Source organism: Phalacrocorax carbo, chromosome 1 (genome assembly GCF_963921805.1).
Source record: "Phalacrocorax carbo chromosome 1, bPhaCar2.1, whole genome shotgun sequence".
Lineage (NCBI taxonomy): Eukaryota > Metazoa > Chordata > Aves > Suliformes > Phalacrocoracidae > Phalacrocorax > Phalacrocorax carbo.
In genome coordinates, this window is record NC_087513.1 from 39,943,737 (window position 1) to 39,958,600 (window position 14,864).

General features: G+C 41.3%; 1 protein-coding gene across 1 annotated transcript in view; it reads left to right on the forward strand.

Annotated features, from left to right (window-relative positions):
• The window catches only part of MYRFL (myelin regulatory factor like), a 45,565-nt gene that overhangs the window by 2,858 nt on the left and 27,843 nt on the right, over positions 1–14,864 (forward strand). Inside the window, exons 2-6 of the mRNA XM_064456545.1 lie at positions 4,616–4,706; positions 8,256–8,323; positions 8,418–8,676; positions 10,246–10,337; positions 12,165–12,312. Coding sequence (XP_064312615.1) covers positions 4,616–4,706; positions 8,256–8,323; positions 8,418–8,676; positions 10,246–10,337; positions 12,165–12,312 — 658 coding nt within the window. The remainder of the gene's footprint in view (positions 1–4,615; positions 4,707–8,255; positions 8,324–8,417; positions 8,677–10,245; positions 10,338–12,164; positions 12,313–14,864) is intronic.

The window sequence follows — 14,864 nt, forward strand, 5'->3', positions numbered from 1 at the left end:
AGTCCAACCGTCAACCCAACACCACCATGCCTCCTAAACCATGCCCTGAAGTGCCACATCTATACGTTTTTTGAATGCCTCCAGGGATGGTGACTCCACCACCTCTCTGGGCAGCCTGTTCCAATGCCTGACCACTCTTTCAGTAAGGAAATTTTTCCCAATATCCAATCTAAACCTCCCCTGATGCAACTTGAGGCCATTTCCTCTTGTCCTATCACTAGTTTGGGAGAAGAGACCAACACCCACCTCACTACAACCTCCTTTCAGATAGTTGCAGAGAGCAAGAAGGTCTCCCCTCAGCCTCCTCTTCTCCAGGCTAAACAACCCCAGTTCTATCAACCTCTCCTCATAAGACCTGCTCCCCAGGTCATGTGGAGGTGGCTCTGCCCACCTCTCTGTACACCCATGCTCCTGCAAGGGCAACACTGAATATAGTTTAGGGCTCTTGGTAAATAAATTAAGCCCCAGTACACACCTGCCATTAAGCATGAAACAACCAAACCAAAAAGTCTCTCGTAGCCTTTTAAGGATGAGAGATTGAAACAGGAATAAGAGAGGAAACGAGAAATTTAAAATATTAACAATAAGATTTGTTTCTCTGGAAAATGTTACATTGGGAAAAGCCATCTATCTTGACACAAGCTCACTCCTTACCACTCGGAGTTACAGGTCTTCCTGATGTTGAATGACCTAGACTGTGATTGCTCCTGGCTGGCTGCAGTTCTGCCAGCTGCAGCTGTTTTGTCCTCAACCCTTTCCTGTTTGTTGCATGTGCCCAATGTTCATGCCCGTAGCTCTGCTGGCCCAGCAGCTTTTAACCATGACTCCAGGTCTGTTCCAGTCAAAATGAACTGGACTGTCTTGAACAATTTAAATAATGACCAGTACTCAGAGTCTGTTAGCATGAAAGAAGTTAAGGAACTTTCAGCCCCATAAGTAACACTTACCTTAGTGTAAGTCCATGAGGTTCAGCTGGACTTTTCAGCGAGCCCATATAGCGAAGCTCAAAGTTCTGAGACTTGTTTTAGTGGTAAGTATCTTCAGATGAAAATCAGTAATTCTCAAGCAGAAACAACTCCCTCAAGTTGCAAGGGTTTGTAGCAAACATTATGAATTTGTTCTTTAAGCAAGCAGGTACTATTGAGCACTGACCGTATTCTGTGTGCCATTTTTACACCTCAAGCTGTGTTTAAGAATTGTTCCCTGCATACAGTAGCTGATGTTTTAACACGAATCTTACTACAGATAGCTGGACTTGGCTTGGAACTTCCTGGTATCCTCTTTTAATGTCAGGAAATTATCAGTTTAGTATTGATTTTTAGACAGTACTAGAGATTTGACAGAATACTTCATTGGTTGTGGGCTGAATTTATGTTGGCAGAAAGAGCACCCTGATAACCTGGTTACTTGGGTACTCCTTTGGAGGGCGATGGCTGTGGCTCAAGCCAAATTCAGAACAGTGTATGACTTTCTGAAATAGCTGCTCTAGGAAAGACGTAAAACTTATTGCAAGGAATTTCTGGTTCTCTGTGTCCCCTCCTTCACTTTACATAATAAACACTAGTGTAAAGGAGGCAGCTGATTTAAATATGGTCATGTGTAAGGCACTACATGGAAATGTTGGGAGAGTTAATCGAGGCAGGTAATTCAGGGATTGGGGCTGATGGCTACAGGTGTGTAAAGTGAAGCTGAGGAGCCAGGTGACCAGCCTCATGGCTGCAGGAAGGGAAGGGATGTCTGCATCCGAAGCAAGCTGCTGACCGAAGCAAGCAACGGTCAGCTTAGGAGGCTGGAGTTTGGACTATTCCTTTGGGGCCAGTGGCTGGGAATAGGGACAGGCTTAAGTGAGAACAGATGGGGAGACAGAAGCTAGTGGTAGAATTGACAGGTTTTAGGCTTCAGATTGAAGGAGAGATAACAACAGAATATCACCCTATGGATAAATGGGAAAAATAGCGTCATATACTGCCTGGGACTGCAGTCTCTGTTCTGCAAACAGCCGCGTATGAAACCCCAGTCACTTTCTTGGCCTTTCATCTTCAGCAGTTTCTCAGGTAGCTGGTGATCCTCTGTGCTGTGACACTAAAGTTGAATGTGTCACCCCGTGCAGACTCTTCCCAGGGGAGACTGCCCATTGTGGTGTGGAGTGTGGACTGGGAACAGAGATCTCTGAGTGCAAGCTGATAAAGGCTGCTGACTCCACATGTCCTCTGGCAGCCCTTAGCCAGGCACGTGGTTCTGCACAAGAAGCTGTGTGTTTGCAGGAGCCTCTCAGCAGGGCTTGTCCTGCTACATGCACGCAGTTCTCTGCTCTTGCAGCCACCTCATGTCCAATGAGTGGCTGGCTTGCATGCTACCTGTATTTATCAAGTACTTACTGTGATCAAATGCCTGTGAAATGGATGCCACCATTAAACATAAATTTGCATGTGATCCAACAGCTCCTCCTCTGCTGAAACACCATGTGATGCTACTGACCTGGAAAGCACATTCAGAAAAAAAGAATAAAGTTCTGCAGGGCAACCAAATGTAGTGGCTCTTCTGTGCACCTGTATCACATCAGTGGTGGCCTATCTCCTTCCTGGTGTGCTTCCTTCCTCTCCCAGCACAGAATTACTTATTCCTTCCTTCTCCTCCCACCCATTTAACTGTTTATTGAAAGCAGAGAGATTAAGAGGGGATATAATACATATTACTGTTGTCATCACTCAGCAAGAGAGCCAGTCTCTGGACTGTGTATTAAAGGCCTGGTCCTTGTTTGATTCATAGCTGTACTACAGAAGAGCTTGTCTCTGACCTTGGTCAAAATAAGGAATTCTTGGTTTTGTGGTACAGGAAAAAAACTTTGTATCCGACCTCCAGCCTCACATTAATAATAGAATTATATCACTCTTCGTGAGGGCCAGGCAAGCTGAACAGGAGCAACAGGTAGGTGAAAGGAGAAGGTGATTGAATCATTTTCCTGTGGACCACATTAGCAAAAGGAGAAGTGTTTGAGGTTCAAGCAGGGTTTATCCTAAATTCAGAAATGAAAATGAAAAGACGAGAATCCCACAAGTTTGAGGAAGGCTCGTGAAGAAACCAGGCTTTTCTGTACTCTCAAGCTGGTTTTGCAAAGTACTTTGTTCAGTGCTACTTCAGGACTTTCCGCGTTACAGTTTTGCCGAGGCGAGTAAGTATGCTGCACCTGTTGAATCTGTTCTCCGCTGTGCGGAGGACAGGTTTGTACACAATGCCAGTACACTGGGATGCAAGGATCCTTCAGTAGCTCAACTGCAAGTTGCTATCTCACAGTAAAGGCAACCAAAATTAAGTCTGCATTAGTGATAAGCAAATGATGCCTAGATTAATCTGTGATCATAAAGCAATTTAGGAAAAGTTTATTAGTAATGTGAATTTATGTATTGTGACAGACACACAAGGGAATTCTTGTGCAAGGTGGAGGAAGTGGATTCTTAGATGCTGCTTGCAGTTAAGTAATGTCTAAACACTGGATCAAGAAGGAACCATGTTAGACACATCAGGGAAAAAAAACAGGAGAAATTTTACGATATGACATCTTACCATGCACATGTCTGCAAATATACAGTGGGAATCTAGACAGTAAAAGCACCAAAGGCAGTTACTGCTTCTGTGCTCAGTGACAGTGGTTAACCTTTCTTATTCTCCCACTCTGCTGCAGAGCTGAGGCGAAATGGTTGGCGCCAGCTGCTCAGGTCTGAGCCCCGCAGCTCTGGATTTATAGGCTTTTGCCTTGTGTAGCAGTGGGACAGAGCCATGCACAGCTCCTCAGCCTTGCTGGAGGAAGCAGCAATTTCAAGGTCCTTATCTTGTTTGCTTTCTGACTGGCCACACCTGTATTTATGGAAGGCTTGCTGGAGAGGTGGGGAGCCTACAAAGTGGTTCTGTTTGTCTGGTATTTGCAGAGAGTTCCGGCTGACTTTCTACAAAAGTTGTAATGGATTCCGGAGACTTTATAATCATAAAATCTGTTTATAGCCTTCAGTTACCAAGCAACAAAGGACAAAGTACCGAACCTTTACGTTCACTAATACATTTAACATGTTAGTGGGCTGGTTTTGGGGTGAAAATAAAAGGAAGCCACCGATCAAACATTTCTAAAGCTTTATGTTTGCTTTCTTTAAGTTGGGATGGTGGATTTTTAAACTGTTTCAGGAACTCACTTGCAGTACCAATGCAGAAAGTGGGCCTGTGTGAGACAATGTCTGAGCTTTGACCCAATCACCTGTCTTGATCCCAGTGTAAGAGAGTGTGATGTTCAACCCCCCTTTTTCCAGTTGCAGACTGGGGCCCTTCGTCCTCTTGCTGTGGTAATTTAGTGAAGCCTTAATGCTATGCATGAGCTGGTGTTTGCCTGGTGCTGCTGTGTCGTCTTCATTTTCCCCTGCACATCTTATTTGCTCTGTGTTTCCTGTCATCCTTTCTCCCAGAGTGACTAAAGCCAGAAGCGTAACCCATCCATTACACACAAGACAGGATGGATTTGTTTTTTCTTTGTGTCCGAGAATGGGCAGTGTTACTTAGTTTGAGGTACTGACGAGTCCCTCCAAATTCCACTCTTGCAATCTCTGTCTTTTTGCATTTTTAATTTTAGGGCAAGATGTCCATGGAGCCTTGGAAAATCCCATGGTGGATACAAGTATGTTGGAAGAATTCATCAGCAGTGATGTAGAATTTGGAACTTTGTAAGTATTACAGCATCATGACTCCGCCTCCCCACCCTCCCCCCTTATCAATATCTCTTAAACTGTTTTCATTAGTGCCATGATAAAATCTGAATGCAACAGTCAGATCTGAAATCTGAGTTTCAAGAGGATTGTGGCTCTCTTGATATTGTTTTTTGAAGCTGTATAAGAAGACTTGGAAAAATCAGTTAGAGACAGTAATGGAAATATGGTTGTCTTGTAGGTAAACAGAATGAATAATGATGAAGTCTGGGATAGTTCACGAATATTATGCTAATTGTGGCATTAAATGCAAAGCTGTTATTTTAATATTCCTGTAAGTGCTACTTCAGTGTTTGTGTACAAAATAAGTGATATAAGTGAGACTAATGTATAATAAATTGAGAGAATAATGTAAACCTCCCAGTTGGAGAGAAGCAGGGCTACTGTCTTCATCCTAATGCTTCACTCAGAACAGAGAAACTGTCCATTAATCTCTTCTGAGACTAACTTTCAGAGAGACAAAGGATACATAATGCAAAGGGTCATGCTTAAGGGTGGAAAGTTATACAGCACAGATCTATCAAAGACTTCAAACCCAAATCTTTCATCTAGAAAACTATCACATGACTGTTGTTCAATGCAAAATATTATTAATGGGCTGACATTTGCACTTGCCAAGAAGCAGAGCAAGAGGGGATGCTTTAAAAATAATTAAACGTGATTTTTCATTTCAGACATACTCAGCAGTACACACTTACTTACAGTGGGCTAAATAGGCTTCTACCTGCTCTAAATCATGAATAATGCATTGATTCTCTGCCCATGCTATAAAAGTAAAGAAGAATGAAAAGGTTGTTGTATATAAATATACGTAACCTTTATTTTTGGAGTAACTAAACATGTATCAGGTTAAATAGATTACTGAACTCCTGTATGATGACTTTAAAATGTTGTTCTTTTGCTTTTGTACACAAAGCTTAGCAGAAATGTAAATGTGTATATGTGCTGTAATGTACCTCAGGTATGTTAGATATTCTAGTTGCAGTGCTACTAAGTATTTACATGCAAGAAAATGATCTTGGAGGCTCAACAGGATTTTACACTGATACTACAGTAATACTTCATTAATTATGGGATTAAGAAGAATATTTACTGAACATTAGATCTCTGAAAGTAAAACTATGAAGTATTGGTCTGTATTGCAAACTATTTGTGCATAAACAGAATAGAATCTCCTAAAGGAAATTGCCAGAATGTGTCAAAGGAGAAAAATATTAAAAGCTTCCATATATATATATATATATGAAAAATGCAGATCAACATAATGGCACGTGCAATACAGAATGCAGTGAGAAGGGTGCTGTAACCACCAAGGTCTTGGGTGCATCTGAAGGTGTCCTAATCTATTGGAGGAACCTTTTGTAGTTTCTTTAAATGGCAGTGAGATGGCATAGCATTTTCTCTCCCTTAAGCCACTTTGAAAACACCATCATGAAGGACTGGAAAACTTGAAATAAAGCAGGAGACGTGACAGGCCTGTACCCTCAACTGACAGGAGACAGAAGCATAGCCTCTCTGTAGTGGTCTGCTGTAGACTTAGGATGCTCCTATTTTCAATGCAGAAGGAATGAAGTGGTTTTGCTACATAGCATGGGAACACCTGCTTGTTGCTGAGACCTACTCATGGAGGACTTGGTCTGGCTTAAACTGTGGTGTAGTTCCAGCTCTCGCTCTGAGAGTAATCCTTTACACAATGTCTGGTAGGACACACGCTGTAAGTGTGAAAGCAAAACAGAGTGTCACAGGCAGATATCATACAATATAATCAAGCATATATACCCAAGAGTAAATAACCAAGAACCTTCTTTCAAACCTCAGGCATGAAAATGGGCTGAGCTGTTGGAGACAAGCTGAGACCAAAGCTCCTAGCATCAGCTGCACACAAGGAAACATTCACTTCCTGCCTGAAAATCAGGAGAAAACTGCACAGTAAAATACAGGCTGGCATGTTCTTGTACAGAGCAGTGTGTGTGACATTCTTTAGAAAGGAATCAGAAGAGGTTGTATTTTCAGAGATTTACCTGTTCGAGTAACAAAAAAATGGCAAGCACTAAAAATCACAGAGCACGCTTAAGTTGTTTGGCCTTCAACAATGACCTCTCCGAGCAGGGGTGTTAAAACATAAATCTCTCCTGCTTGGCTATGGGGTTTGGCAAAGAGGTGGCTATGGATCACGTGGAATTTCTTGGTTCCCATCCAGGATTCCTCTGTCATGCCTCCAGTCTCTGGCTCTTGTAATGACTGTGTGAGCGTAACCGCCTTCCCATCTTGTAGTCCCTATGCTTCTGCACTTGCTCCCTGTGATGTTCCCACCGGGGGCTGAAGGCGCCGAGCTGTGCTGGGACCTTGCCTCACGAGGGTGCCAAGGGCATTCCTCCTGTGCAGTGCTGATTGCCAACAATCCTGAGGAGTTGTTGTGGAGGTGTGTGGAGGTGGCCCTCCTTTCCAGTACATAAGATGTGAACTGGGAGAAGACCTCTTGCTTATTTAGCTCCACCTGGAAAGCAACCCAGCTCTGCCTGAATTTGGCACAGCACAGTGTTACTCAGCAGGTGTTTTCATGGCAGGTGACATGGAAGCTGTCAGATGAAGGTACTACATGGGGCGCTGCATGGATCTGCACTTTGTGAGCACCCTTTGTTTTGGGCAAGAGAGCTTAGAGTCAAGAAATTTTTACTTTGTTACCAATTTAATTTTTTAATTTGTTACTCCTGTATTAAGAAAAGAGAAGATAAACAATTACACATTTAGGAAAACATCCTTCCTTCCCCCAGTTTCTGCCTTTTGGAGACTCAATTTAAACTGAGCACTTCTCCCTCCTTCCTACCCACCTTGACTCCTCCGCTCCTCACACTTGGTCCCTCCCACTGTCGGTGGTGGTGGCGGGGTTAAGCTCCAGCTTACATTTCCAAATCTTTTTGGTCAGCTTGTAAAAGCTCTTGTTTCAAACTGGGCAAATGCCCTTCCCATCTGTGCAGCAGCTCCTGCTCCCCTCCGCACTTGGGCTGCCTCTCTGGTATGTTAGGGCTAAAATGGGACCTGCTGACATCTGATGGTGGCTGAGAGTGCTTTGGCCAAACTGAAGTCTTAAGAAATTGGCTACAGTTAGTGGACAAAGATGCTTTAGATCTTTAATATATGCCCTAGAAAGAATGAGTTCTAGGCCTGTGTGAGTTCTGTGTATTCAGAGTTGCTGGTGTGCCTGGAGGTAACTGAAGAATGGCTAATGGGAAAGAAGGAGGATTGAAGTCAGTGGGTCCTGGAGGGGGGTTTGGGCAAGAGCTGGTACCTCCCTGCATGGGGGAGAGGTGGAGGGCCATAGGAGATGGTCTGACCAAGCACAAGTGATGTTGGCCCTGTGAGAAGGGGCAGCAACCACAATGAGCAATGCATCCTGAAGACCCTTGCCAATAGCTTGGTGGTCCTCTGCTGCTTTCAGCATTGCCTTGTGGTTGTCCTCCATGTCTCCTCCCAGTAAAAATTAAAATATCTTCTTTTTATCTCTAGGCAAAGCCAGTTGCCAGACTCCCCACCAGACTCTGGATCGGAACCGTATTCTCCGCCACAGCTCCAGAGTAGGTCACTTGAATCCTGCCTCTCCCAAACTCATAGGAAGGTTTCCAGCTCCTCTTCTTTCTCCTTACTCTCTTGTCTGTTTGCTTCTTGCAGCCACATGGTATGATGCTACATGGCCCAGTGGGCTGCAGCCTCCGCTCCCATGCCCATCTGCTGTGGCACCCAGCAAGCTTCCCTGCAGGTTCCTGGAGACTTCCTCTGACCCCAGCGCCAGCGGGCATCCCTGCAGCATCCCCCAAGGCTGCCGTCTGAATACAGGAAATGCTGTGACTCCTTGGAATAATTCTACATCCTCCAGCTGTTTGGGTTTTAATTATTCATATTTTCAGCCAAATGCATCTCAGATTTCTGGGTAAATGATAAAGCTTTTATACAAAGGATGAAACAGATACAAAAAAGAAAAAGTAGAGCTGGTGGAAGACATGGTCTAAGACTGGTGTAAAATCCCGGTGGGTGTAGGGTTTTCCACAGGATGGCAGTGTTTAGACATTTTTGAGACACTTGTGATTGAGGGTGCTTTAAACATGTTGATTGAAGTTCAGGTTGGAAGTAGAAATGGTTTAAAAATTGAAAAACATTAGAAGGTGAAAGAGGGATCAACAGGTGCTTTATAACTGGATTATAAAAACATTCAGGCATTTTGCAATACCTATTGCAGGGATTTGCCCGTAAGGATCTGTTAAGTGTTCTGACAAGTGGCATGAGAGAAAAAAATATATTGTCATATGTGTGTACACAAGTGAATTGTTTTTGTGTGTTTGAAGCCGTTCATATGCCGTCTGCCATATTCACCCTCCAGCATGTTGTGGTTGCTTAATTATTTAAAATACACTGGCTAGTGCAAGCATCCAACCATGATACCTAGTAAGAGTGAATTGACTGACGCGTACCAGAGGGGGACCTCCCTGGCTGTGGGGAGAGAAACGTGAATTCGTCAGTGTGAAGCCTGGGCTTGCAGATGCTCTGTCCCCGTCTCCTCTTCTGTACAGAGCTCAATTATGTGTTATGTGTGATGTGGGGGAAGGAAGCTGCGCCTGGGTTTCTCAGTGAAGCTATTTGTGTTCTTTGTTTGTTTGTTTTCCAGTAGAAAGTGCCAGTTAGTCAAAGTCATATTATTTTTTGAGGTAATACTTTAGTTATTGGAACTTAAGATACAAAATACTTCTTAACTAAATGTGGAACTTTTGAACAAACCCAGAAAAAGAATAACAATGTGGTGGGCACGCTTTTCTTCTGCTCATGGAGAAACCATAGTTTGAGTACTTACCAGGCCTGACTGAGACCTAGAGTTTGGCTTGTTTTTTACCCACATCCAGAAGGAGTGAGCATCTGTCAGAATGTTCTGTCTTACATTTTAGAATATCAAAACTTTGGAATAAGGTTTTTTTCCCTGTTGCACAAAGGAGCATTTTTTGAAACCTCAGTTTCTGTAAAAGGGGAAAACTCTTACCCATCGACTGCCCCTTGAGACCTCTTCATTAACACAGTAGTTTAACTGTTACTAGTGTTTTCAGTATAAGAAGGAAAGTGAGTTCACGCTTTATTTAAGATAAAGCGTGATTTAAGATAATTAAGGTAATTAAGATAAAGCATGATTTAAGATAATTATTTAAGACAAAGCTGTGATTTTAATGCAAATGCCAGGAGACAATAAAACCATGCCACGTATGCACTGTGTAAATTTTTAAAAAGAGATAAAATTCTCTATTCATATGAAATAAAAAGAAAATAAACTAATTTATGTTTTGGAAGGAAAAATTGTGTAATACATTTTTAAAAAGCCAACAGCAATTCCATCCCCCTTCCCCAGCAAATCAGAATTTGGGTGACAATAGAGTTAGAATGAGATACCTGGGTATTTCTTGTTATGATTCTGCAATATCTGTATAAATGAGTAATGCAACGTGTGTTTTTAAAAAAGTATTTCTGCAGCATCAGGAAAAAAAAGGAAGCTCTCACAATTACTAGGAGATGCCACTGATTCTTCAGTCCAGTCCCAGGACTCCAGACAAGGTAAGCAACTGTGTGAAGATGAAATTTCATGTTTCATACCATAGAGAAGTAAATACTTCAAGAGCAGAGCTCCTGCTGGCTCTGAGAAGGTAGTGATATTAACAGTCTGTACTCCACTACCAGGTTTGGAGAAATTTACCTTTTCAGTGTTTTTTAAAACCTATTTATATTTGGCAAAGAGCAAAGAAACATTAGAGGTTTGTATTTCCTGAGGATTCTCTGGGCAAAATATTCTGCCTTTCTCCGTGTGCGAGCCTGCAGCACACAGATGATACCATACTCTGCTGACTCTGCTTGGCGCTAAATTGACTGGGCAAAGAAACCATCTTGGGTCAGCTTAACAGGGAATTAATGTGGTGGATGAGCAAACAGATTGCAGTTTCCCTTTATCATCTCAATTCCATATTTTTTTCTACAAAGTGTATCCATGCGCAAGCTTTGTAAAAGCTGTGTGTTCTTCCCCTCCCCTTCCCCAAATTAATTTGGTTCATTGTTCTATCAAGGTGAAAATGCTAAGCTTATACCAATTGATACAAAAAAGCTTATCAGGCACGTACAGAAATGGATCATCTTCTATGAAGCATGAGGCTGTCTGTGAACGAAGTTTGTAATGAACAGTTTATCTGAGGAATTTCACCCTTGTCTGTTAGTGGAAAATCTGAGTTGCTTGTTATTTCTTCAGAGTAAGTTATTTTTAAGCATTAAATCCATCTTTTAGATCACTTTTAATGAGTAGCAACAGGATTTAACAGGTGACTTATCCTTTGGTATCTTTCATTTGATCAGTGGTGCTCAATTATGACTAGTCCTCTAAGTCTACCACTGCTGTAAAGAGAAGATGAGCAGACACTTCTGTGTCTAAAATTGCTATTTCTGTTTTTAATACCGAAAGACACAGGTTGAAATATGATTTCCTTGGGAGTCACTGTTAAAAAAAATCTGAGACACGCATACTGTTGGAAAAAGAACACAACTGTTGGTAAAAATGGCATGGGGATCATTTAGAAATGAGGTGTGAATTTCTTTACTGTGTTTTTTTTTCCCCCTTTTATATATTTTCCCTTTGTTGTGTGTCAGAAGGGGGGATTTGCAGATGAAGCTTGGGCCTGAAATGGTTCTGTAGGCTCTTACTGTGCTACTGCTGGCTGTGGATGGATCTTAGTTTATATGCTCAATGACATATTTTTTCCTGTCCTTACTGCATTCCATTTATCTGTCTCTCTTATCACATTCTCCTCTATCTTCATAAAATGTATAATATCTCAGAGAATTATGGTTAAGCCTGTCTATCTCAGAATGCTATAATGTATAGTCAGGAAGCATTAACCAGTCAAACAGATATAGCGGTGAATGTGCTTGCTATTGGAAAACTGTGCCGCCTGCTCTGGAATGAAGTACCTCTCAAAGTGAGTTGGAGTATATTCAGTTTAAACCTGTAGTAAAGAGAATGGGAAGCATATGTAATTATTTTGCTTAATTCCTTCTTGCAGTGTTGCAGATTTATGGTAAAATGCTTAGATCTCCCCACCCCTCCCCCCCCCTCCCCCCAAGGGGAACTACCCATCCTCTTAGAGAGAATAAAAATAGGAAGGGCACTTGTATAATATTTTGCAAATCAAGAAAGCTGAAAAATTTGTTGTCTAGGGCAAAAGAATATAACAAAATATTTTGGAATAACTGCAAAGGACAATCAGATTTAAATATATATGCAATATATTTGTGTTTTACATGTATGTATATATATGTAAATACATTTATAAAAATGTTTATGCGGGATTTTTGGCCAGTCACAAAAGTAATAACTGAATTGTCACTATCTCTCTACAGCAACTGTTAAGGATTGTGCTGCTGAAGTGCAAGAATATGACAGTGATGGGCAAAACGCAGCTTTGGAGAAACGCTGTCAAGCTCTAACATGGCAACCATATCAAACTTCTCAGTGGAACAGCTTATTTAACTCTAATTATGAAAAACTGTAAGCACTGATGTTTGCACTTGGAAAAAGTGGTTTCTTGGTCGTCTTTCCCTCCCCGGTACTGTAGTTTTGTAGGCTTTTTTGGCATCCCTTGCTCTTCCTGAAAAAAAGACTGGAGAAGGAGGTATAGGAGGCATGATGGAATATGAATCTGCAGATGTATGAGATAAGCAGAACTTCATGCCAGGTTTTCTGATTTCCCTTCAGGGATTTAGGGGCAAAAGAAAAGTGAGTTTAACTTAAAATACCTGTTAATTTTGATTTCTTTTGTCACATTGAGCATATGGCACCTTTCCCGCTAATGGCCTAAAACGTTCAAGAAAAATGGAAATAGAAGATACCTGTATTACTTCTGGGCTCATATAACCTAAGTCTTAATAACTATAGACATATATATGATGTGCAACTGATTAGTCAAAGATTTAGAGTTTTCCTGTATAAATCAGAACTGTGAACAATTTATTTGCCACGTGATCTGGCAAAGGTTATTCCAAGTTCACTTTATGTCCCTGGTTTTCTCCGTTCTAGCATTTAGTGAATGATCCCTTTTAGCAAAAGCCCTTGTACAGTGTCTGGTTTATTCCCCAGGACTGGTGCAAACAATTTGTCACTGTCTCCACAGGGCTTAAATAGCATAGTAAATTTTAATTTCCCTCTAGCCTAACCTGCTAAAAGCACTCATGGGAGTTTGGAGTGTATCAATGTCATTGCTGGACACTGACGTTCCCTGTCTGTGCACAGCGTGACAGGGGCAATACACATCTTACTGTGCCCCACGCAACCCTTCTCAGAAGGTATTGACATGACAAGAGAGCAGACAGCTGAGCGCCCATATCTTTCTATTCCTTGGGAGCTGGATGGGCCAAGAAACCTCCAGCTGTGTTTGTCATGTGAGTTGTCACTCTAAATGAAAGTGGTTTCCAACTCCTGTTACGCTTTCAGTCAAAGACTACATTAGAGCTGTGAGCTGACGGTGGGAGATTGCTTTCCTGCCACAACCCAATTACTTGTTGGTTCCCATACATTTAAAATTTAACTTCCAGACTTGTATTTCTTGGTGGGTTGTTTCAACAAAGACAGTGTGATGCTGAGCATTAAAGCATCCAAATACACATACTGTTACCGTTACCATGGAAGGAGATTGAGATCTTATTTGCAGAGGAAGTCAGTGCTACTTTTAAGTGAGGTCAATGGCAGTGCCTTTGTTCCAAGATGGACTGTAATTACGGCACAGTGCACAGATTTTCTGAGTAGTGATCCTTTATTCTGTTAGCCTCAGAAGAACCTTGTGCTTATCACTGCTTAGTGTAGATGGATTGGTCCTGTACCTTGAAATTGCTGCACCCACTTTAAGGGCATTTCTAAGGTTAACTATTATTTTCCATTTTATTAATCCAGTATTTTAACCTTTTGATTATTTCATTTTCAAAACAAAATGCTGTTATCTGAAGTAGATTCATTAGAAAAGGTTACTCTACTATTAATTATGCCCTATGTTGTGTCTACCTGGCACTTTCTTAGCCCCTTGCCCCATTACTATTGTGAGTGGTAGGACTTTATTCCAGAGATGCTGTCTGAAGACTCAAATTCTGAATAGAAAGATGAATTCGAAGTGTATTTCTAGTAGGGATGCTTGCGTGACAGGGATATTCCTTGCTACCTAGAAGTTCTTCCAAGTTTTACTGTACTGTTTGGTAAGACTGACCATTCTGTGTGCAGTCAGATCAAAATATGTATTTGCTCTTAATTACTCGAAATGGTGTACTCAAAAGATGATAAACATTAAATTCCTCTTTGGGAGTCATTGTTCCAAACAATTCAACTTGGAGAAATGGAGATTTTTCCTTTTGCTTCTCAATCTGCTTGCCTGTGTTTAAGCAAATACTCTGAAATTGCTTTAAGAATATCAGCCAATGAACTTGCTTCACTCCTAAATTGGAAAAACTATTCCTTTCCCGACAATGAAATACACACATTTCCTATGTAAGTAAAAAGAATTACCAGTTGCAGGAAGAAACTGAAGAAGTTTTGCTTCTTTGGTTTGAGGAGATGGTAGACACTTCATTAAAATTTTAAATATAAATTAGCACATGATTTAGTAATTTTGAAGTAGTTACTAAGTAGTTTTCTCTTTATTTCCTGTTATGTATAATCAGTGATTGTTTGAAAGGGGCCTTTTGTTCATAATTTATGAAAAGATGATAAAGTCTGTACATTTCTTGTAAAGTCTGTACATTTTGATTTTTCCAAATAATAATGTGAAAATGAATGGATAAGTTCTGAAAAGCCATCTTCAGTAATTGTGTTAATGAGAGGTTCTCAGTAGCATCAGACGAGGTCATAATTATCAAAATTTCATTAGCAAGAAAAGCCAATGCCCGTGTAAGAGAACTTTGCCGTGTAGTCCTATTATTTCAGAATTATCCATCACTTAAATCAGAGGAATAGAAACATTGTTGGGATAGTGAGTTCACTGGCTCTTTTAGAAAGAACTTTTGATACCTTTCTGCGTTTGCTGTGAATCATAAGGACAGAATACTCTTTCTCTTTGG